A 26,214-nucleotide genomic window follows, 5' to 3' on the forward strand; every position below is an offset into this window, starting at 1 on the left:
TCTTCCCGAGTTTAAATGGGCGTGATTGATTGGTGGATTGGCCAATCAGGTACAAACAAGCATGGCTGCCTGCAATGATAAGAAAAGGGAAAAACAATAGGGTAAAGGAGATAAGAGAGGCCAGCGTTGAGGGAAAGAAGAGTAGAGGGAGCAGAGAGAGACGAGGGGAGTGAGAAAAAGAAACTGGTACTGTTACGCACCATTTGGATTAAATGCTTCCTGTTTTTCAGACATGCAGTGAAGGAATTAGAAGTGAAAACATTAAATATTAGGTATGTCATCTACTTTTAAAATTACCTGAAAAGGAGACCAAAATGTCTTGTGTAATTGCCCAAACAAGAGTATAAAACAGTGGTCCCAGAACTTTTTGACTCGAGGGCCACATTGGGTTCTAAAATTTGGCCGAGGGGCCGGGCCAGGAAAATATGGTGTGTTTGTGTGAACTAATGAATTACTATAAATGACACGCAAGATTTGACCTGTAACTTGTAACAAAGCAACAAATGCAAGGCTCAATGTACAAATTGTTTTCCAAATGCATTAAATAATTATTAATTATCTACTGTCTTCTACTGTCCACAAAAGTCTTCTTCAGTGTCAAACACTTGCTTGATTGGCCCCGGTGGCCGTTTGTGGTGAATTTTATTTTCTGTGCGCCATAGATTTTCTTTGTGCGCTCACTAAGTGTGAGCAGTGCACTAAGTGTGAGCAGTGCACTAAGTGTGAGCAGTGCACTAAGTGTGAGCAGTGCACTATGTGTGAGCAGTGCACTATGTGCGAGTAGTGCACTATGTGCGAGTAGTGCACTAAGTGTGAGCAGTGCACTATGTGCGAGCAGTGCACTATGTGCGAGCAGTGCACTATGTGCGAGTAGTGCACTATGTGCGAGCAGTGCACTATGCGAGCAGTGCACTAAGTGTGAGCAGTGCACTATGTGCGAGCAGTGCACTATGTGCGAGTAGTGCACTATGTGCGAGCAGTACACTATGTGCGAGCAGTGCACTATGCGAGCAGTGCACTAAGTGTGAGCAGTGCACTATGTGCGAGCAGTGCACTATGTGCGAGTAGTGCACTATGTGCGAGCAGTACACTATGTGCGAGCAGTGCACTATGCGAGCAGTGCACTATGTGCGAGCAGTGCACTATGCGAGCAGTACACTATGTGCGAGCAGTGCACTATGCGAGCAGTGCACTATGTGCGAGCAGTGCGCAGCTGCGCAGGCCCGCAGCTTAGAGGGAACAGTGCCATCTCTTGGGGAAATGTGGGCATTACAGGCGAAAGGTAAAATGAACGGCCAGCCGCAGTATCGTGAGTTTGAATCCCAACTCCGACATTTGCTGCATGTCCTCCTTTCTCTCTCATCATTCCCCTTCCTTTCTTTCTCATTCCATCTACTGTCTAATAAAGCCTACGGCAAAAAAAGAAAAAGAAATAAATGATATATATATATATATATATATATATATATATAACTTGGACAAGCTTGGCGGGCCGGATTGAAAGGCCCAACGGGCCGGATGTGGCCCGCGGGCCGTAGTTTGGGGACCACTAGTATAAAGTCTTCTTGCAAAGTCCAGGAAGAGCCTGGCGCACCTAACCACTGATCAAGAGTGAGTTTTAACATTAAAATCTTTGATCGAGTTTTGTCTGGGACAATTAGTTCGGCAAAAGCTAAATCTAGGGAGGGGACAGTATTGTTTTAAAGATACAAAAGCTCCACACATAAGGTGGAGGCATCGACGACAGAGTCGGCATAAAATATATATACACTCAGCACAGGCGTATGCAGAGGCAGATAGCGCGTTGACATCTAGGGACGGTCAAACAAGGAAAATAATCAATTTAAAAGCAATGTGTCCATCCCGGAGACACATGTCCCGCTGGCAATGTCAAATAAATATGGGAAAGAGTATGTGGAGTGTCTGTCCGTGTGGTCCAATAGATTTGTTTTTTCCGTCTGGCGGATCACTAAGCATGGACAAAATGTATGATTCATGTCAGCAAAACTGTTAAATTGAATGAATGGAAATGAAAGTTTTGAGATTTCTGTCTTTGTGATTTTAATACATTTTCGTCCTGTTGTGTGAATCACTTTGAATTGCCTTGTGTATGAATAGTGCTGTACAAATAAACTTGCCTTGCCTTACTGTATTTCTGCACTTTTGTTCATATTCCGGCCCATTATGTGTTTTGTGCAAGGCTTGAAAGTCAAACAAGACATTTACAAGCAGATTTTAGCACATTTCGGATGAATTGTGAAAGTATGTTTCGAGATAATACTACAATAAATCCTTAAAGAACTGTATTGTCCAATTGTTTTTGTGGTATCAAAATAAATATCAAGCGTTGAGCATTTACTTTAGTATCAAAATCAAAAGCAGTATTTGGAACAATGTCAGACTATAACTAGATTTTTCCTCTTTCTATTTTAGACTGAGCACATTTTCAGTAGAAGATTTATAACACTTTTCAAACAATTATTGATTTAGCTATTTAACTGAACTCCAGTTACTGCTAGATCATATTTCCAAGAGCAGCTGTTTCTGTACTGTTGTTTACATGAACATATCTAATGTGTGAAAGCCGTTAATCACAAAAGCACAGTCTGTCTGGGATGAGTCAAGATTCCACATGGTATTTGCTCTGTTTGTGCCTGGGCCCTGAGCCAATCACAGTGCAAGGTCTGGATATTAACAAGAGCAAGTGTTCCCATGATTTCTTTGTTCATGTTCATTTGTTTATTTAGTGGGGACAGTGCACTCTATTGGAGATACGTTTGATGATTTATTTATTTTTTATGTTTACCCAAAAACCTTTTGTTCAGCAGGGTTTTGTTCACCTTCCATATCTTTTTCACACTAAAGGCAGGCAAGTGAAGGGTGAAAGTAATGAGTGTTACTACTTAAGGGTCCATAATGGCTCAGGTTGTAGCATGTTTTAGCCGCGGGGTTGTATTACAGCGGTGTTATTTAAGCTTTCTGTACTTAGGCTAACCTTGATGGAAATTTGGTTCTTGTTATTCCGACGCGGCCACTGGTTACATTTGAAAACACAGCAGCTTCAAGGGATAGACATACATAATCAAATGTGAAATAATTACTGCTCTGCAATTACAGGAAAATATTTAAAAGGCAGGTTTTGCATTTGAAGTTTTTTGTTGGGGTGTTCAATGTTATCAAAAGGCATGCATTCAAACAGGTTGAATATTTTGTTTGGCATAGATAATAAATTAATTTTAGGGGGACGCTACAGCAGTAACAGGACAGTATTACTACTATGCAACACTTATTAGACTAATATTTTGAGACTTGATGGCATGGTTCAAGGATGGTTGATAAATTGGTATCAGTAATATCAGAGTTGTTTTTTCCCCCTTTATATATTGGTCTCCATTTCTTTAGTAATGTGACCTTGAGTGCAGAAACACAAATAAGCTTAAAATGTGTCTGTATGTTTACATCATTATGCAACAAATGATTGTATACTGTATGTGTCAAGAAATTAGACATACACCGATGCTATTCCTTAACGCATAGAGAACACAATTCAACTTAGAATATGAAACAACACAGAAATATCAGACATTTGCATGGCAAGCTTGGGAGAAAACGCCGGGACTGCGTCAGCCAGGCGGTTGTAAGCAGCACTGCGTGACCCTCCTGCGTCTCACCCCGTTTTTTCTCATGCTGGTTGGTTTTATTAGATATTCTGGAATAGGCGGGTCACATTTCTCATTGGTCAGCTTCACATCAAGGCACTTGTCTTTACAACAGTTGGTATTTTTCCTAGAGATAAAGCCTTGGGTAATGTTTACCCAAACTCCTCTGGGGTGTTACCCCCACGGGGCAAATATCCTTTGGCCCATCTTTACGACCCCCCCACAAACACAGTTTGTCACACATGCCGTTTTTCTCTTAGACTAATGATGCAGATAAAATACATCACAGAAATATAATCATATATTCACATTTTATCACAGTATGCTAGATAAAAAAAAAGAATGTATTTTTTATAGAAGGGAAAAGTTAATTTGTGAAGTTTCTGGAGCTGGAAAGTCACCTGCAGGATTCCAAGGAAAGTTAGAATAATACTTAAAGGCGTAATGGACGATTTTGCACTGATTTGAGAACTGAAGCGGAAGTGCGCGTGGGCACTCCCCTCGTGTGGACCTACACAAGAGCATCGCGGCTAGAAGTGTGTTTGTTTCTTAGCGCGACGGATCGCATGGCATCTCTTGTCTCCCGTAGATTTCCGTCTCTTCTGAGCCAACTCGAACTGTCTTTCTCTGTCTTAATTTTGTCCAGTACACTAAGGGAACTATATTATGATAGATCCATGCGCTTAGCCACGGGGAAACATGCTATTCCTGGGGACGAGCCGACGAGGCTGCAGGTGAGCGGTAGGTGCGTTTTATGATTGATACGTGGCAGGACTAATCGGCAGTCCACGCCACGAGGAAATGACTCAGATTTGGGCCAAAAATCGTCCATTACACCTTTAATTAGACGTTTTATGCCGTACTGTAGAATATTATAGCCAAAAGAAAAAACATTTCCATAGAAACAAGCAGAAGGAGGCTCCTCCTCGAGGCCAAATCACCAGTAAGGACACACGCGTTTAATTCTTATTTTTTCCAGTGTAATAAAACCACAAAGAAAAACAAATGACATATTTTTTGTGTTAAAAAGTTACTGGGGCCTTAAGTGAACATGAAAGGGGACTGGCTATTGCAGCGAGACAATTGGGTTGACATTGGCTGGGGAAATAATATCTATATTGGACCATCCAAAATATTACTATTTTGTTTACAAAAATATAAACACAATCACAGTTTTCCAGGTTAAACCCCATCTCCACACACATCCCTATTGTCATATGACAGAAGGAACAGAGTGCAGGCATCCCATTGGCTATTTGTGCTCCATTGCAGTCCTGCTCGTGTTATCAGACCTGAGCTCTGCTGGGCACCTTTTATATGACTCCCATCCACGAGCCGCCCCCCACACCCCAGCACCCGCACACATGGAGGAGCCTCACTACTGAGACGGCGGCTTACTTTAGTGGAATACTAGCCCAGGTGTGGCAGCGTAGAGCTCCCAAACAACTCCAGTGTGTAATGTAAACATGAATGGGAGAAGCCGTACATGAGCATTATTCCATGAATATTCCAAGTTTGTTTGAAGGCTGACCTGATTGTGTTTGGAGTTGTTGGTTGATTAGGATTGCACTGTGAGTAGGCACTAGAATACTGGAACACAACTGTTTACAAAGCTTCAAATGGGTTCGCTTCATAGACCACAAGAACATTTTCTGGAAATGTTAGCATAATAATCTGGTGCATTGATTTTCTCATGTTCTAAATAATTCATTATCATTAATTTATTTATTACGTATTTATTTATTGAATGTATTTATTGACTTGAGAAAAAGGCATGCTTTTTTTTTTTTTAGAACAATTAAATAAATAAGGGAATACGGGACTTCCTGTTTAGGTGAGGGCCTGTATGCATGCTCTCCCTCTGCTGCTGCATAAACTAGCTTTAGAAATATCGTTTGACCCACATAAACCCAGAAAAAACAAACAAGAGATGAGTGGATATGGAAAACACAAGCCTGGTAAAACTACGCGACCAAGACAAACAAAGAAGGCGATCCACGGCCCCATTAAAAAATGGGCTCCGATGAAGCAGGCGCTTCGACCCACGGAGAGACTGGGTTCTGTCGGCCCGGATAAAAAATCTCAAGGCGTCATCTGACCGGAGGAAAGAGAAGAGGTGACGCTGTACTGATTAGCGCTCATGATGTGTGAAATGAAACGCAAAATGGAGCATGATATGGCATTGTTCAGGACGTAAATTAGAGCAGCGATCGGAACGGCCCGACTCGACCAGTTTGAAAGCGACTCAAGTGAGCAGAAAGAGGGGGAAGGAAATGGAGCATACATCGATGAAGCTGAACAGCGTATTTCAGACAATATGGACGAGCTGCAGACACTGAGGGCCGAGATGGAGGCGATGTGGGCTCAGCTGATGACTCTGCAGACAGAGATCAAGAAAATGAAGATCCTGGATTTGGAGTCCAGGTCCCGTAGCCCCAAACTCAGGTTTGTGGGGCTCCCAGAAGGAGAAGAATGAGAAGATACTGAAAGTTTTCTGGAGAAGATCATTCCAGAGCTTCTTGATGGCTCTGGAGTTGAAGTCCGCCCCATAGAAAGAGCCCAATGCCTGGGCAAACCAAGACCAGCAACTTATATACCATGCTGATCAACAGTTTCCATAGTAACCCATCATCATTTTAAGTCAACCATTGAAGCTACATTAGCCCATGGCAGTCAACAAACGGAGTGCATCCTTCTGTAATCCAGCCTTCAAAAGACGGCCTCTGTTTCCACCATGTTTGTTTAGGAAATGAGTCAAGGCCACGTCCAGGGCCGTTTCCTCTTATGAGCAGACTGAGCTCATGAACAGGGCCCCACAAGCAAATAGGGGGCCCCAAGAAAACCAGCAACAATGTATTTTGGCCTATTTGAAGTGATTATTTAAAATTTGATATAACTTAGATATTGTTTAACACAATTCAAAATAAAGGTTATGCAGGTGACATCACAGATTTCTGAATTTTAGCACATAACTAAAATGTGAAAGAGCTGCTACAGTATAAAGCTAATACAAAAGTTTTACAACTCTGCTAAATCTGAATTTGTACCCAACGTCTAGAAGAACTTTCAGTTTTCATTTTATAAAGTTAATTTGTGCAACACAAAAGATTCATTGACAAAAACCTGGCGCAAAAAAAAGCAAAGAAACACATTTTATCAGTTGTGCTGGCCATAATTCTCTTACTCAGTCAGAATGTTGAGGAGCATTTTTCAAATAAAATAATGAAAAACCTCTATTTTATTAAATCATATTATGAAGCTCACTTTTAACCTGGTTACAACTGTTTCCTCATTAATAGCTTACTCAATGTTTACTCAATGTATTTTGATTGATTCATGCATGTTTCCCCTATCCCCGTCCACCCCCCGATACTTAGTTATATAATATAATTGAGACTCAAATATAGGGCTGTAAAATGCCACGTATGCCACTTTAAACAAATAACTGAAGAACATGCAAATGACAATCTGCTGCTTGTTACGGTGAAATATCACAATGAAACGGGGCTTATCGGTTCTGGAGTTTTGAACAGGAAGTCAATGGACCCTCGCCGTTTTAGATCTATTTTGCGGTTTACAATAAATTGAATGTAAAATGATGATCTAGCTCAATACTAAAAAAAAGCATATTATTTCTCCTTAATCTTACATTAAAGTGTTTGGTCCCGAAACTAAACATCCCCCAGAGGTTTTCCTTTAAAGTGGTTAATTGTAAGATTTTACTTCCATAAATCAGCAATAGACATACCACTGTCAACACGCATCTGTCTTCTCCTGCTTCTGCTGAACACATGGTGAGTGTTAGATTTGATGTGCTAATAAAGTGAGACAGAAGAGATCCAGTAAGAAGTGGAGCATATGTGGTCATCTTATTGTTTTGTAGTCTGTAGTAGTACAATCGTCTGTTTCTTTGAGCCTGAATGGCTAATCAAAATCCCACTGTATATGTACGCAATAAATAAACAGCAAAGGCGGCAGTTTTTGTAATAAAATCTCCCGTCTCCTGTGGTCTCATTATGTATAAAACCTGCCAACCCCGTAGTTCTGAAATGTGATTCTCATACAGTTCAGTAGTGTTTCTCAAATGTTTATGTTTCGCCTTAAAATGTACACAGTAAGTACATTGGTCCATGATTTGAATTAGTATGTTATGAATACATATTTGATTTACTCATGGTTGCAATAATTAGCATCTTTTCAGAAATAAATGTTTCTGAATGTTTTATGCAGGAATCATTTTCATTCTAATTGCCAGTCACACGCAAACACAGCAGCCACTTAGTGAGTCATTTGCATTTGAATGTGCAATAATTGTACTCGTGATGCTCCATTTTGTAAAATCAGGAAGAATGTTGTTGTTTGTGTGTGTTTTAGCATGTGCATACTGCAAAACACAACCAAAAAAGCTCTACGAATCAAGTACTTATGTTTAACAATCAGTCTATATTGCTTTGTCGTTATGTAAGTTGTAAGTTACAGGTCCGATCTGTGGAGAAGTGACCTGCTCAAAGTCAAAATGTTATTTTTTAATAATTAAAACACCCATAGTGGAATAAATGCAAGATAGATGTTTGCTTTAATATGGAAACGTTACACAGTGCGCCTTTAACATTAAAACCTTTTATGATTAAAAGGTTTATATATTCACACAAATGACTTTTAAGAGCTTTTAACCATGCTATGAGTGTTTTCCCATCTCATTTACTCAATTGAAGTTGAATTTAGACTGATTCATGCATGTTTTTCACCGATACGGCGCTAGTAGCCCAGTTGGAGAGCTCGTCCCCTGATGCGAAGGTCGGTGGTTCAAATCTGTAGCTATCAGCATGCGTGGCACTTTGTTTGTTTGTATCAGAATCATAGTTTTCAGCATGCTTGTTTCTTTACACTAGTCATTTTAGCTCAATATTGTGATTTAAAAGGTTCAAAATATAAAACAATGATCGACTGGTGTCATAGATTATGCAGACAAAAGCATAATATGTCTTCTTTAATATCTCAACCTGTTCACTATGTCCAGACAATCTAATACACAACACAATTTATAACTTCAACTGTTCAGCTTGATTAATTAACTTTGTACATGGAAACATTTTCAAGATGACTTGTTTGGCACTTGCTCTGCGAAGTTTATGCAAGCTGGTTTGTGACGAATACTTAATTTTACCAGTCTTAATTATGCAGACTTTTAAATATTGAGAGTTAATGAGCACTCACAATCTGATAATTATATACAGATGACTCTCTTCTCCTGTCAAACCAAGCCATTGGCATCTCAGCGCTTTGCCAATAGGAACATTATGCTAATATATAATTACATATCATTTTGACTCATTACTAAAGTGCTCATCAGCGCTTTTTCTTTCTTCACACTGGGTAACTTTACTCGGTCAGTAAAAATCAGAGTATGTGTTAACATGCACAAAATAAATCCGATTATCAAAAAACACCTTGTCAGTTAATCAATGGAATTCTAGAGTAACTGTTGGAATTGGAAGACAATGCACAATGCATCTTCAAAATAAGTCTTTTTATCTCTTTAACATTTTGTATTTATCTTTGCCACATTAGTTTGCCCTTTTTGTATAATTTTCCTCGTCCACACCAAAGAATTCAGATTATTCACATCAGACATAACTCTTTACACTGTATTTGAATAATCTGATTACTCTGGAAATCAGATAATTATCAGGTTTTTGGTGTGCACGTAAACATAACTTCTATGCATTTCAATCAAAGAGAGGACCTCGGTGAATTTTGGCTTAGTTTTTACATTAATTTTACTTTGAAATTCTTGACATTTCACTATGTGTATGAAGTGGAAGAAAAAAAAAATGCAAACAAATAGATAAACAGGAAGCGGCAGGGCTTAGGTATGATTTGTTATCTGATCATTTTCCTTTGGGCATCTTGTTGAACCTGAATTATTTGGAAAGGCCTGTTTATAATAGGCTCACGCATGCATTATAGGCCCTAAGTTTAGACCGAATGAATGAAAACGCTTGACTGATCCTGAATGTGATCTCTCTGGACACATGCGGCACTATCATCTACACCTTGATTATCTCTGGTCATATTTCATCATATCACGCTTAATCTAGTGTGATACTTTCAAGACGGCTTCTCTGCACCTGATTTGTCATTTCAAGCAGACGAGACAGGTGAGGACAAATAGGTCAGAATACAAGAGGAAAATTGTCTGCGATACAGTGAATTGGCACCGACGATGGTGGAGATGTTGGCGGAGGGTTGAACATCCAATCCTGCAGTTTATAACTCTTTGTATATAGTATATCTTTTACTTTTCTGAGCTTGTAACTGTGGAATCCCCAACATGACACAGTTTCTAAAAATAGCTGCAGTGAGGTCTGGCTCAGATCCTTATGTAAGCTCTGCTCCTCTGGTCTCCCATCGGAAAATCACGCTCTGGGCATCAACACATCAAAGCAGATATCACAAACCATCTCATTTTCAACATGATGTTAGCTTGCAGTCATTAACAGTGCATAAATTAAAATATCCAATCTTTATGAAGTTGACTGTTTAATTTGTTTTGGTAACTCAAGGCAAGTTGTTGATGGTGTCTTGGTTGTTGACTATTTTTTTAAATTGGGATTTTAATTTTATTAATTCATGTGTACAACAGCAGGAGCCTAGAATGAGCTGCCTGGAGATGTGGGAATTATTTGTGAATTTTTTCTGCCATTTTACATACACATTTGCTGTGTTTGATCAAGATTTAGCCTATTCCAGACTGCATTTAGTCGACTAAGATGCACAGGGCAAGGCTTTATTTGACCCAAGATTGTCTTTACTTGATTACTGCAGATAAATAATCTTAACAACAGATAAATAATCTTCTTGTGATTATCTGGAACTAATCTGGGAATGTATTTTTTGTCATTTATAATTTTGCTGTCATAGAGCAACACAAAATAGGGCCTGACCAATATGCGCACTTGGAGAAAAATCAGTTTCCAGTCAAAATCTTGCCGATATTGTCCCACTTAATGTATATAGGCCTATAGATCCCTTTTCATAGATCTATCGATGGCTTTTGACACTGTTAACCCTTTGCTTCTGGCATCTCATGGTATGGAATCTCTGACCAAGCCTTTAACCGGTTTGCTCATTTTGTCAAATCGATCCCAATGTGTTAAATTGGCAGGTATGGACCGTTTGAGGAAGCGCTTTCTCCTATGCTGCTCCCACAGCTTGGAACAGGTTATGTGAACTGGACTCGCTTAATGGGTTTTGATGAATTTAAAAAACAAAGGATATATGAAAATAAAATAAAAACAAAGGATATATGAAAATAAAATAAAAAATAAAATCTAACACTTTACGTTGAGTGATGGAAGCATTGTGTGGTGAAGTCACTTATTCAATTTGAACAACTCCCCAAACGCAAATGTGTCGCCGAAATTTGGCCTATTGTTCCCTTGCAGTTGGAGCTCAGGTGGCCCCGAGCAACTCCCCACCTCTTCCATGGCCACAACAGGGGCCCGTCTGCTGCACACTCACTGGAGAAGTGTGTCAGACCATCTCCAGAGGGACACAAGTGATTTCTCTGCATCATTACAAGCTCTTCATTTTCTATTCCCTCATGTCTAACATGAGCCTGATCCCTCTGGAAGAACTTCACCAAATCATTAAGGAAATAAAAGTCAAATGCAACACTGACCGCTCTCCGGCGACAGGAGTGCAAAGTGGTCCCCTAACACTACTTGCAGCCCGTCAAAGTAAAGAGCCTCATTCACAGTGTGCAGACCCAAACGCGCCGGCATTATATAAGTGGTCCAGGGAGAAATGTTAACACCCCTTTGATAATATTGTAAATGTCGACATGTCTGCAATCTAACACAGTAAACTACTCCGTGTGTCCCCATCAGTAATGAGAACACTCTGAGCTCAATAATTATTTTAAGCATGATAAATTGCTTAAAATAGATATTTTTTTCTGAATATAAACTGTAACAATAAAATCAGTTTGTGGTCTTTGCTGTATGAGGCTAATAACTGTGTTGTCTCACAACAACTATTCAGCTTACCAATAGAGATTTTAAGATGATAAATACTTTTTGATTTTTGTTGTCTACCACTATTTGACAAGCACTGTTTAGTTTATTAGTTTATTTATCAGGGACAGTGCACAAAAAACATTGACCAACAGGAAAGATGCTTGTGCCATGTTATAGCAAACCTGATTTCCACCTGCAGGACCCTGGACAGGTTGATGTATATACCCTAAATGTATACATCACTCATCCAGTAATTAATTTAGTAAAACCAGTCCCACTCCCTAAACACTATCACTCACACATCCATCCAGTGTGTACATGTGTGTTTAGTTAGAAGCCATTGTTTAATTTGTACATGACATGATTTCACGTGGGAGAATGTTCCAGAAGGTTATGGCTCTGTAGGAGAATGAGGTTCTGCATCTCATGTGTTTTTTCAGGAGTAAACACGACGAACCTTCTCAGTGGGGAGCAACTAAACCAATAATGATTTTAAACAGATGTGAGATTTGATTTGATAATAAAAACAAAATCCTTTAAAGATTATAAGTCCATTATAATAATGAACTTACTCTTCATGTTCTGCTTCATGACCAATTATGCACTAATTATCTGTCTTTAAGGATCTCCCCATGTGTGCATGCAAAGCCCACTGTTTGGGGGGCTTTGGGTGCTCGTGCTGAGAGTGGCTGACGGATGTATGTTGATGACATGCCTGGGAGACAGAGGCATGAAGGAGAGCATAACCCTGCCATGGAGCCTGGGGAACTGGAGGGAGTCATTACTGTCCATCAGCGCCCAAATTAATGGTGTTTAAGTGAGATGAATAGGCCTATTGATGGGGAAGGCTTGTTATGGGAGATCTGTTGGGAAAAGCAGCTGCAGGGTTCATTTTTCAATAAATATTTGATGGGCTCACGGTGTGTGTGTGTGTGTGTGTGTGTGTGTGTGTGTGTGTGTGTGTGTGTGTGTGTGTGTGTGTGGTTATAGGGCTAGAGACTGCAGATTTATTGGTGATGCAGTACTTAAAATGAAATGGCCATCACATTGGCAATTTAACCTGAGGCAAACCTTCTTATTTACTTTTCCTTCTGTAGCTCTCTTGTCGAGTTTCTTGTACAGGCTATTTTAGTCAGTGTACAGTAGTTGTACATTCAAGTAAACCGGAATGTTTTTTTTGTATTTGCCTGGGTTCAAGAATACACTCTCTACTTTACAAAGAGTCTGGTCACCACTCCTTCTGTCGCGCCTTGAGTCAAACTCAAACTGAAAAGTGCAAACAGATTTGTTTCTTTCCGTGACGCATGTGAAACAGACAAGCTCATTGTCATCTGTCATTCAGAACAACTCAAACTTCTCTCACCTCAGTTTTTTGCTTCGCTCATTGATTCTGCAGAAATGGAAGTTTCATGCAGCAAAGGACTTTTTGCCCAGTCAAAAGATACCATATTTTGTTTTGAATTCACTATGGCAACAGCCTTAATTTTTAATCTTTCTTAAACCCATAGATAAGATAGGTAAGTGATGGACCTGGCCACAAGAAAAGTTACATAGTGCACCATTAAAATAAAAACTGTAGAACGTGTCTGCGTTTGCTGAATCAGAATCTTTAAACATTATTGATTGGCTAAGGAGAAATATTTTAAAGTTAACGTGACTTGTGTAATAGCACCCAGGGATGTGCAATCTACATTTGACTTTTCAGTGTTTTGTTGATGCCTTAGGGACAATGCTTAAGAAGTGTATTGTTCCCAAAGTTGGAACCATCCTTTCAGTTTAGTCAAAGAACAGTGGAGGTGCTGAGTCAGACCAAGGATGCTCAGGTCATTAGTGATGATGCGGCCGTTCTTTGGCATGAGCGTGAAGGATGAGCGTACAGGTGCACCCCATTTCAGCTTCACAAACTTGGCTCCGGCTCGGCACTGTGGTACACTCTGTGACAAAGCAGAAAGCCATGGACTGTGGAGAGGATTACAAACACAATTTTTCAAGCTGTCTATGACCAGAAGAGGAGAGAATAGCCAAAAGATAAGTGGACTCAAGTAACTCAAGGAAGATAAAACACATATTCGGGAAACTACCAACCAAGTAAGAACAATTGTGAAAGTCTGATTTAGAATGTAAAGTTAATGCAACTAGACAGAAAAGATAAATAGTGCACATGCAAACGAGCCAAGAGGATCATTTAATAAGTACACTTTTGAGGATCTGCTCTTTACTTGAATTGCTTTTTACTTTTACTCAAGTAACCACCTCTACAAAAAAAAACACCTAAAAGGTAAATACAATCTGCAAGAAAATTGTCAAATAATGTCATAGTCAAGATACCTTTTTGTAGAGTCATCGTGTATCACATGAAAAACAGAAACGTTTTAAATAAACAACCTAGCCTGATTCAAATCCAAAAGTCCATCAAATAAATCGTACATCCGTCTCCCTTCTTTCCTCTGGACTTACTGTGGTCCACTCCACGTCCTGTGGGAATATTTACAGTGGATCTGGTGACTGTGAATGGATTTTCCGAGGGAGGTTTGACTGCTATGCTCCATTAGGTATTTGGATATTGACGAGTCCTGGGCCCTCATGTTCGTAATGAGAAGCTAAAGCGCTCCTGACAGGTGACACATGGCTGACAGCTGTGAAAAATGCACCGTATGATCAATACACGGTGCTGAGCCATGTGGAACTGATATTAGAAAATAAGTCATCTCTAACTTCTGCCTTGCTCATACCGTTTCCTCTGACCTCTGCTACAAACATGAACACAACACTAACATTTAAGGTCAGGGTACAGGTACACTTTATTTGTCCTTTACATTTGATTTGACTTATTGTGCATTTTGATGTTGAACATGATTGAAAATCAAGACGTTTTGACTTCGAAACAGTTCCTCCAATAGAACCTCTTCAATGATTGCAGGATAGCACAGAGTAGTTACAGTGTAGTTAGCTCCTCTTTTCAGACAGACCGGTGACTTTTCTGTCAGAGGAACTGAAGAAGCTGCTTGCTGGAGTGGCTTTTGCTACTGAGGGATTACACAGACATCTCAGGCCATAGAGACGCTCATTCTTTTGGGTGTTTTAACTTTTTGCATTTTGCACACTTTGTATCACCAAAATGTTGGTATCAAAATATTGGCAAATCAATATAGCAGGAAAATAAATACAAAAAGCTCATCCATTGTCAATTGTAAAACACTGTTCCTTATTTACTTATCATTTAGCCTTGTTTTGGTCTAGGTTTAGTTCTTATGTTTTTTTTTTATTTAACTAAATATCAAATTACTGCATCACAATACATAGTTATCAAAAATTGCATCTGAATATTTTTTCACGTAGTTCCAAACCCAGCCTCAAACTCAGTGGGCCTCCCGGCTTCATTTCAAGTCAAATTTTAATATATTGACTCACATTTTAATGCAAAAACTGTGTGTATTTGATTGACAGACATTGGACAGAGCAAACGCTGTCAGAGACGTGTAACGCAGGGATACACATTTATCACGTTTTCCCTCCGCAGACTGAAAATGATGACGCAGATATGAAAGCCCCAGTGTGGTTTCCAGGGCAAACAGAAAAGTGCCAACCCAACACTCCCAGACTCCTCCCCCTGGAATAGTGTGCCACCTGTGCTGCTATTGGCTGATAAATGGAGCCAAACATTCAACACGCACCTGTACCAGATGCTACACTCTCATCCGTGGTGGAAGAAGTACTCAGGTCTGTTACTTAAAGGTGGAATGGAGGATTTTTCGCCGATTTGAGAACTCAAGTGGAGGTGCGCATGCACCCCCCCGTGCGTTTGTTTATCAGCGCGACGGATCTCATCTCTCATCTCCATAGATTTCCGTCTCTTCTGAGCCAGCTCGAACTGTCTTTCTCTGTCTTAATTTTGTCCTGTACACTGAGGGAACTATATTATGATTATATTATGATTATCCATGCGCTTAGACGCAGGGAAACGTGCTGCTCTCCTGGGGACGAGCTGCACGCGGTTGCAGGTGAGCAGTAGGTGCATCTTATGATTGATACATGGCAGGACTAATCGGCAGTCCATGCCACAAGGAAATGAGACTCTGATTTGGCGCCAAAAAAATCGTCCATTCCACCTTTAAATAAAAGTACAGATGCAGGACCAAAAAAAAAAATACTAAACTAAAGTTAAAATCTGTATTTCTCGCTAAGTTTGAGAACTGATCAAAACAGAAACAGCCTTTTGTTTTGGGGACTTGAACTAAACCTAGGCAGGATGTCATGGACATGCTGTAAAAATACTTCCTTAGTCCTTGCAGTGGGTTTCAAAAGAAAAGTTCAAAAATGTAGTTAATTTGAAAGTAAGTAAAGTACAGTACCATTACTTTTGTACTTACTTTTCACCACTGACTCTAATACTGTTTGAATACTTTTCTTCAACTTGAGCAATATTTCAAATGTCTAAAGTCTACATATATATTCACTTATATATTGTTTTGTTTTCCATTTAAAGGTGCACTCTCTGCGAAGGACATTTCCTAAAATATACACTCTCTGTAATTTAAACGATTGTAACTGCCATTTTTTCATTTCACTTCCATTGACTGGCGCCTTGACTACACACACCACTCCTGAATGAAGTGCGCTTGCTTTTGTTGTCGCATTTGGCACCTTCAAGTACTTTGGCACTTTTTCAGTGGAGCTCTAATCAATACTCACTGTATTATTTACAATGGTTAGAGTCGAGGCGCTGCAGTTTCTAGGCAGGGAGAGTGTCCCTACTCTGAAAGAAAGTTATTAGCACACGTTAAGCATGGATAAAAGTTGTTATGTTATTATTTCGACATTTGCGCTTGTACAGTCAGGAAAATAAGTACTTCAACACCTTGGTAGGGTGTTCAAATACTTATTTTCCTCACTGTATGTGGCTATTATTCATGGCAGAAAGCGGTGCAGGAGAGAGGGCACAGGCCAATGACAGCCCTCGTATCCAGTGTACTGTCAGCATGCCCTTCACAAAGACAAAGGCTTAAAGGCTTCTACTGCTGTGATTACACCCGGCTTTTGATGAGAAACGTTCTCCAAAAATAAATGAAGCAGAATAAGCACATTTTATTTGCACTAATTTGTATCACATTATTAATTTTGTTGGAGTGCTTTTCAGTCTTGCATTATATTTATCTGTCTGTCATTTACATTGTTTAAGATGAGAAAAAAAATCACTAATATCACTAATTAATGTAGATGTTGATGGATGTGTTTAGGAAAATTCTGTCTTTAGAGGCCTGTATTACCAAGCAGGCGTTTCTCTGCAGACTCTGACCCAGTATTACAAAGAAGGTTCACAACTCGCTTTGTCAACCCCGGATTTTCTGAATGCATCTGTATGTTTTCACAGAATAAGGTCAAGGTCAGCGCCAGCCGACCAATTAAAACAAAAGAGGAGTCAAATGTCAATCAAATAAAAGCTAAAGGAAATGCTGACAGTGTGTTTATTGGATAATGCTCCCACGCAAGTTACACCATGGAGAAAGATGATTTGAATATTGTCGATAAAGCAGAATCAAGTCATGAGTAACATATGGACTGAATGAACTTCCTTATGTCCATGCTGTGATCAGTTAATACAAAGTGCACTATCAGTGTTTAAAACTTTACAGATGAAAGTAGCTGTATTTACTAGGCATAACCTGCTTAAGCCAAATCTTTAAATATATTATTTTCGTATTTCTAACCCAGGGTGACCAGATGGCCCTATTTACCCGGGACAGTCCCAGCTTTGAGCCCTGTGTCCCATGTCCCGGCAGAAGTATCCAAAACCATTGATTTGTCCCAGTTTTATACAAGACATGTCCCAGTTGTCCCGTTTTTGACCTGCCAACAGTAAAGAGAGGAATACATTGTTGTCTCTTTATCCAAGCTAAAGAAAATCTGGCTTCAAAAACACAAAAGATGCACATAGTTTCAGTGATAGAAGCCTCTCAGATTATATCTCTCAGATCATATCACATGTGAGCCGTGAAAGAGGTGGGAAAGAGCTGAGTGCTTAAAAATTTACCGGTACTTAATTACCTGCGTTTTTTACACTTTTATTTGTACTTCCCATTCCATCCTGGGTGTGTGCCAGTTTTTACATGTGAAAATATGGTCACCCTACTCAAACCCGGCTCCGTAGCACAGGCTTCAGGGACGTAGACTCTGGTGGTGGTGAAGAGGAGGACACAGAGAGGCTGAGGAGGTTCACGGCTCTACTGCTGCTGTAAAGGTTTGGCAGAGACCGCTTGAAGAAGGAGTCACGTTTGTAAAGGATTTGGGATGCGACTGGCTGACGTTAACAGACTGCTGGAAACACAGTGAATATGAGCTTGTAAAATGTCAAATATCGTCTTTCTTCTCTTATTCCAAGCTCATAATTGCACTAATAACCACATGGATCAGCTCGATGGGAGGCAGGCTATGTCACTGTAGCCTCCTCCATCTCCACAAGTGAGGCTCTGTTTGCAGAGGCGAGGCAGCTGGAGTGCTGTCAGCTGATTATCTCTTTTCATGCATTATCTTGTTAAAATTAAAGTGTTGCTTGGGTTTGCTTGCCTTCAGAGGAGTTAATTTATATGCAATTTATTCTTGTGTTTTTGCAGAAACCTGGGGAAGTCTGGACTGCGAGTATCGTGCCTAGGACTTGGTAAGTACAAATGAACAAACTCCCATTTCCTAAAATCAGACTGCGGTATTTGAAGATAACTTTTAGTAGCCATATACCACTGTAACAGATCTAGTAAAATGACTAATGGTTTATCTTGTGAATTGCATTGCTTCGTTCTATTTAAGGCTGTTGTGGGCGGCTGTAAAAGTTCCTCACAGGAGTCAAAGCCAGACCCGTTTTAGCTCAGAGTTTAGCCAGTGAGAGTGGGAAGCAGACGGCGCACACAGTGTCATCAAATACAATGTTTTACCGCAAATAAACCCTCACATTTTGGCCCGTTTCACAGCCGCTGGTAAGAAAGTTGGCAGAGACACGACTCCTCAGAAGTGCTCATGTTAGCCATGACTTCAAGTTATAGTGTAGAATGTGTCAGCAGTTTGTGTATTAGATGGCGTTCCCATATTGAGCATCTCTGAGAGGCCAGGTCTGTAACAACCGAGCATTGGGGGCCCAGCCAGGCTTAAGCTGCTTATTTCATCCTATTTACTTTACCTATCTCCAATTCCATATCAAGGATTTTCACTTAGGGGCTTAGCCTCTGCTTAGGTGATGCATCATTAGAGCTCCTGCACATGTCATCATGCTATCCCAGCATGCATCAAAAACTCCACACACTGATAGCGGCTGGGAAATTGCATTGAAACTAAAGGCGTCTGCAGCAATTATCAAACTTTATTCAGTTTCAGAGAGAGTGGATTATTTTTGCACCGGGATATACAAGTGATCCAGGAAAGAAGAGTATTTTACTGACAAAGCTCCAGAAGCAACTAAACGGACTGTAGTGAGAGGAATTCTACACTGATTTAAAATTAATGTTAAGGTGTATTTTGTAATTCCTCATGAGGGAAATTCCTTCTTTGTATTCGACCCATCCTTCACTGCTGCTGGGGCAACCTGTCAGGAGCAGTGATCAGTGCAGCGCTTGTGGACCCAGCTCCAGATCTGTACTACTGTACGTGGAGGACCACTGAAAGGCCCGGTCTGGGAGTCAGACCAGTGCTAGCCACTCTGTCACCGTGTTGCCATTGATTTTGTTTTTCATTTGGAAATTTTAACCATTGTCTCATAATGATTCAAAATCTTTATTAAGATTAGACTGTGTATTGGCGATTCTAATAATTGTAAATCTACAATGTTAATTAAGTAAGCAAGAGTATTTAAGTTTAGAGAAAAAATATCACAATTGCTTTTCGAAAACGCTTAGCAGTGGCGTAATGGTGTCCTCTACACATTGAGTGCTGCAGGAGCTCTATAGGGGATATTAAATGGACTTTTTGAGCTTTTGTTGCTCTTTATGCAATAGCTATTACAGGAATCAAACTGCTAATCTTTGGATTAATGGCTGAGCATCTTAAATGTCTTCAGAAGTTGAAAAGTAGATTTTTTTGGTTTCTATCCAAAATTGTACAGCAGTTATATACAGTTATACGGTTTTTTGGTCTTTCTATCGTATTCTATCCTGTTTTTGAGTGGCTCGTTTGACCACGGTTTACCTCCGTCATCTCTCCAAACCATCTCTTTTTCCTGATTACAATTTGTCCCTCGCTGTCTTCAAATAAGCGGTTTGTGGCTTTAAAAGATTAAAGTGGACCGCCAATTGTAAGCTTGAATTTGAGTGCCATTTGAACAGAAATGGTGGTTTGAAATACAATTTTGAACATTGGACAACAAAACATTATCTGACTAATACAGGCAAATGCAATGCAATCCAATGCAATGCGTTCACGTCACTTCGGTTAAATACACAGTGCACTGCGTGTTTTTGTTACTGTGGGTCGTCAATGAGGAAGTTAGTGGCAGACTAAATGAAGTAAAAGAAGAATGACTTCTCCTGAGACGTCTTTGCAGAGTTTCTCTTACAGTGCGACCTCTTGATGCAGAGCACAGCGCTGTGGACACGGACTGACCCGCACACAGAGCACAGCCAAGATCTTATTCCGCTTAAAAGTTCTGATTTATATGTCAGTCAGAGGGTTATACTGATCGTTTTGTTTCATTTCTTGGTTGTTGGCTGAAGTTCAAAAGAGCATGTAGGTAGGATGTGGTGGTGGTGTTGGTCCCTGGCTGTGCTCCTCGGCTGCTGCTGTGAGTGCCGTGTACAGTCCTGCTCTGTATAACTCAGAGAAGCAGAGAAGGTCAGGGGAATGCCAGCTGCAGGCACCACGCTGGGCCCCGGGGCAGACAAGAAGCCGCAGGGGACCACTGTGACAAACACCATGGGGCCACATCACTCCAGGATCAGGACATAACTAAAGAAAGTTTGTCTACCACAGTCTACACAAAAACAACAGCAAGTACAATGATATTTATAGACGTCTCTAGAGATGTTATTAGTTGGATCTAGATTTAGACAAAGATCAAATGTTCATGAAAGTCAATTAGAGACTATTCATATATTTGATTTAACAATATTACAATGAGAAGAATTATCAAAATGTTAGGATTGTTAATGACGCCGTCACCAAACAACAGTTAAATTCCTCATTTTCTTTCAGTGTCAGCATTCTTCAAGTGTGTGACCAGCTTTATGACATCAAACTTATTCTGAATGACAACATAATATATAGGTGCACAAAGCATGGTACTGACTTCTAGCCCATTAATTTGAAGAGAAAGATAAAAAATAAAAAGATGAATTTTGTAATTAGTTGGAATGCAAATGTTTGTTTTTTTAGCCTGTTTGTTACATTTGCCCACGTTCTATTTTCTAAAGTTCACTAATTAATGTAGGATTTATGGCTCTTAGGTAATCAAAACAAAAATGTATTGTCAAACTATATTTTCCGTGCTTTACTGACCTGCATAACATTAGGTTTAAGGAATGTTTATCACATGGTTGTTAGCAATTTAGCCATCGTCAATAAGCTAATCTAAACATTGCTAGATGCTGTATTGTTTAATGAGATTCTGGTTCCTCATGTGTAGTCGAGTGGTTTTCAGTCACCAAAAAGCCAGTTTTTCATTGTTTGTGATGTTTGATAGATAACGTTCACTTGCTCTGTGAAAATGCTTTGCAGCCAACTCATGGAACAGTACCAGCTTTTATAATAAGGTCGTGGTTGGAGAGCTGCGGCGCGGTCAAATGGCAGTTTCAGGGACCGCGGCATTTCCCTTATAGCCCGTTATAGCCTCATGGCTAACCCTAACTCTAACCCTAACCCTAACCTTAACCCTAACCTTAACCCGGCGCGGTCAAATAGCGGCGCAGTTTCGGCCGCGCGCCGCGGCACTGCAGACACTCCCTTATAATAAAGGCGTTTTGAACACTTGAAATAACTACAACAAGTTAATCGATTATTGAAATAATTGTCCACTAATAGGTTCTAAAACATACCATGAGCTTAGAAAATAAGTTTCATGACTGAAATTGAGCCGTAATTCCATGAAAACGACATGGAAAATGTGTAAATGTAGTGTATTTGATGAAAACACTCTTTCTGCCTCCACCAGGATACTCACATGACTTCTGAGTTCCAAATAACTAACAAATTAATCGAAAGAATTATTGCTAATCGACTAATTGATTAGCAAAATGATCGTTAGTTGCAGCCTTAGACCTTACTTTTCATCGCAGTGTGGTGGGGTTCGGGGCCTGACTCCAACGGTTTGCTGCATGTCCTCCCTTCTCTCTCATCCCGCTATTGTCTAATAAAGCCTACGGGCCTAAAATCTTGCTTCATACATTCTGTCTTGGGATTTTGGATTTACACAACTTCATCAATCGTTGGTCAAAAGTGGTCAACATTTTTTCATGTAAATTTTGAAATAAACTCTTTACCTAAACTGAGACATCCTTCATATTGCAATTAATAAAATGGTTCATGTTCAAACTACTCTTCTTTCTCACACAGGGTCTTGCCGAAGCCTTTCAAGCTGTTATTATTAATACTCTTTGAAAAGCATTGGCAGATGACAGAGCCACAACGGTTTCTGAACATAGTTAAGCCGCATTAATATTCAAGGGTATTTTCAGGGCTTTTTACAGGTGCAAATCTGAAGAGTTATGCTAATTGTGCTGTAAAAGTAGACAGTTTAGCAGCGAGTAAACCCCATTATTATTATTCCAGGAGCAGACAGCAGCTTCGGGCTGTATAAAACTTTTATATCTTTTCCCCATGAAACTTTGGCATGTTGATTCATATTCAGACATTGATAAAATAGACACAGAAATGAATGGAAACCAGTGAAATTGAAAACTGTGACCTTAAGAGCAGTCGATAACAGGCATAATCAGATTGTCTGTATTGAAATTCTGGGTCCAGCTGCTCGCATGAATAGCTTCTTTTTTTTTTTGGGACGGAATGAAAGTAAAAGCTGATGTGTTTAGCTTGAATGGCTTTACAAATCCTTTTGCACATCTTTGCGCTGCTATTACAACAATCTATTAGCATGTATGTCTTCTTGATGAGAACGCTTGGATTGTGTTGTTGTGTTGCGTAGATGTAATTTACAAAACCTTATAGAGCTATTTTTTTTTTATTTGTGCGTTTGGCAAACTGTATTATCTGACTGAGTTCACTATGGCCTGAAATGAGATTGATCACAACTAATAAATGATTGAATAAGAAGGAATTACATACAAATGTATTTTCCAACAATCTCATATCCACAGGCCTTTTGCAAACTAATCAAAATATCACCATATCATTTACCAAAATAATTGTTGGTTGTAGACCTAGAATTCAGTAATCAAGGTTTGCACAAACATACATGAATTAAATAAATGACAAATTACTACTCCAACATAAAGTATCATTCAAAACAGTTATTCAAAGTACTTGCTTTATCCTGTCATTGTCCTATAATGTAGGCTAGATTATATAATGATCATATCTGAATTTTTTATCCACTTAATCTGGCGTGCATGTAAAAGTAGTGGCTGACCAAACATCTTGATTTGGCCAATGATTTTTTTATGGCTTCAATAGAAATACAATGATTTATCTTGGCGACGTCGTGTGAGTTCCGGCTCCAGGAGGCCCATCTTCAGCACTGCTAATTGGTTTGGGGCCGTGTGCATTTCTGCATCTCCCAAATAACTGAATTGGCCGACAAGAGCCCTGAGAAAAATAATCTATGTAAAAGTTGCTGATCAGGGCGTTCCAAAAGAGTCAGCAGTTCTCCAGCGTTCCTCCCACTCCAGAGGACATGTACTCCTCATGCTATATTTACTGATGAAGGGACTGCAAATATTCTACATGTACTCCTCATGCTACTTTTACTAATGAAGAGACTGCAAATATTCTACATGTACTACTCATGCTACTTTTACTAATGAAGAGACTGCAAATATTATTTCGATGTGTTGTTACCTGTAGATTACAGTTTACTGTTGGTGGTGGTTTCAATACAAGGGTTTGTAAACGTGCACGATAAACTGTGTCAGGAAGTGTTTATACCAGTACACAGGGCGTGGCCAATGCACCTCCGCAGCTCCCTTAGGACCTTTTGTTTTCATAGGAATCCAGTCTCATCTTAAAATGTTCAAATGACAACCAAAAAGTGTTTCAAATTAGGCTACTACATTACAAACTACATTGTTTCACAGGCTTGTTTAGAACACGGGCCGGAGTTGCACTCTGTTAAAAAAGGGATAGTTCTGTCATATTTCAAAACCATGGAGACAGTTTTAGAATCTGGAAATGAAACTAGAACTGATCCAGGCTGACAGAACCTTTTTCATAGTGGTCAGTGTTTTGTGTTTTCTCAGGGAGGCCATTTTATTAAAGGATTTTGTATTTTCTTTTGCATATTTTTCTCACACTTTTAACTATCATTTCACAAAATAAAGTTGTTATCAGGAATTACTCTTTGTCAAATCAGAACTTGATTTGTGATTTAAGTTACATTTAAAATAGTAGTTGCTAACAGTACTGTACAATTATAAACGTCACCAAAATTGTCAAACGGTGGAAAAATGGGCAGTAAAATCTTAAATATAAGCTTATATCAAGCTTACGATGTTTAGTGAAACATGTAGTCTAACCTGTAAATGCACTTTAATATTATACCAGGGTCTAAAAGATGTCTTGGGACATTCCTTTATTCATCATATCTTTTCTTGATTCTCTCCACTCTCTCGTGCCAACTGTGATGGATGTTTTTCCGATGTGCATCCACCAGAATGTGCTGTTTGTTCCTTTACATTCAGACAGTGTTTTGTGGCAGTGGCAGGAATTTGACCCTCAACCTGTCGTGTGCCTCTTTTCTGGGACAAACTGAACCACTAATGCAGCAACATCCGAGCCTCCATCAGTAAATTTAAATTGTAATCCTCTTCAGTATTAAATATTATGTTTAATTCAAAAGTGATACAGGATTGCTCACACATACATGCATCAATCAAAATACAACTTTGAGTAAAATTATTTTGAGGTTTATCCATTATAATGTGGTTAAAGGGGGAAAAACATGAAACATAATCTGTTTCAGTGTCCTTGGATGTTAAGAAAGACGCTTAGAAATGCAATCATTATTCATGGTCATGTCAAGGTCTAACTTTTACAGAATGTAGACTGAATTGAAGTAATTCTCACATAATGAGCACATCACCATTCAAGAAACCTCAGCTTAAGGTTATTGCAAAAGTAACACAGAAAGTTAAATGAAAAAAAAAAAAAGAGTAAAAAACTCTTCTGACTGACCTTCTGCTCCATTAGTTTGACTATCTCAAACATTCTCTTATAATCAACCAGTACCTATAATGAGATATCCATGCCTGCTGTCACCAGTTTATAAAAGTGCTGTAATTGTGTCCTTCCCTATTATGTTCAATACTGTCATTCACAAGCAAGGGCCACGACTCCAGCTACGATGCAAAGTGTTTATTGGCATACGAGAAACATGAACTACACAAATGTACAGAAATGAGGCTTCTGGCGATGAGAGCTGTAGGCCCCTGGGCCTCGATAGTCCCATCTAGGACATACATTAGACTAGAATAATTAAAAGAGGGTGGGAGGGAGGGGCACAAAGTCACGAACGCCGATGTGTTTGACCTGGATGCCTAAATAGCTTAGCCGCAGGAAGGGGCGTAAGAGGGGTGTGGTCCTGCTCCAAAACTTAAGATAAGAAACTTACATTTATGCACCCTCATGTATCCTTAGGGTAGTGCGTGTGTCCTCTGTGGGGTGCTTCAGAGCTGACGGGACAAGAATGTGATGAGGGGTGACTTTGGTGGTGAGAATGGGTTTGATTATTAGCGTACCAAAGATTTAGTGTTTAGTTTAAAATAGCATTGTATTGCTGTGCTTTTGAACACTTTTATTAGGCGTGTGATGCACTTAATGTGAAGCACTTCGAGTGTAACAGTGGATTAACAGTGGAGTCTTCATAGTCCTGCTGAAATGTTTACAGATGGCAGAAAGTACCTGCAGTGCATGATGACCTAGTTTGTTTGTAAGATGCAAAAGCACTACAATTATTTCATTTCATTTAAATTTTTCAAGATTTAAAAACAATTAACACAGGAAAACAAAACAAGACCAAAGAGAAAATAGACAAAAGAAAGCCACGACAAGACATCTAAATAAAAAAGGCACACGAACTCCAAAGGTCCCAATTGGTCCAAAGTTGGTCAAATTATCAATAAACTTTTTAATATAGAAAAACTCTATTAGGAAATTAATAATATACACAAGTGAATAATCATGATAATATCAAAACACATCAACCAAATTTTAGTTTAAAAAAAAGTTTTAGTTTTTTTAAAAAAGTTTTTAAAACTGTCAAAATAGCTATTTTCAGTATTCATTCAAACAAATAAAACAATATTTGTATCTCACGCCAAACCATGACAAATAGTCTCACACGTTTTTTATGAACCCAAAAACCTTCAAACCAACAGGTGTCTCCAAAT

The 26,214-nt window shown here is 39.4% G+C and overlaps 1 protein-coding gene across 3 annotated transcripts in view; it reads left to right on the forward strand.

Moving 5' to 3' along the window:
• kcnab1a (potassium voltage-gated channel subfamily A regulatory beta subunit 1a) overlaps positions 1-26,214 on the forward strand; it is a 132,189-nt gene that overhangs the window by 70,156 nt on the left and 35,819 nt on the right. For all 3 annotated transcript variants that reach the window (XM_072461282.1, XM_072461274.1, XM_072461292.1), the window contains exon 2: positions 18,292-18,335. In XM_072461282.1, the coding sequence (XP_072317383.1) occupies positions 18,292-18,335 (44 nt within the window). The remainder of the gene's footprint in view (positions 1-18,291; positions 18,336-26,214) is intronic.

This window comes from Eucyclogobius newberryi, unplaced genomic scaffold, assembly GCF_026437365.1.
Source record: "Eucyclogobius newberryi isolate DKJ021-1_F unplaced genomic scaffold, fEucNew1.0.hap1 SCAF_10, whole genome shotgun sequence".
Taxonomy (NCBI): Eukaryota; Metazoa; Chordata; class Actinopteri; order Gobiiformes; family Gobiidae; genus Eucyclogobius; species Eucyclogobius newberryi.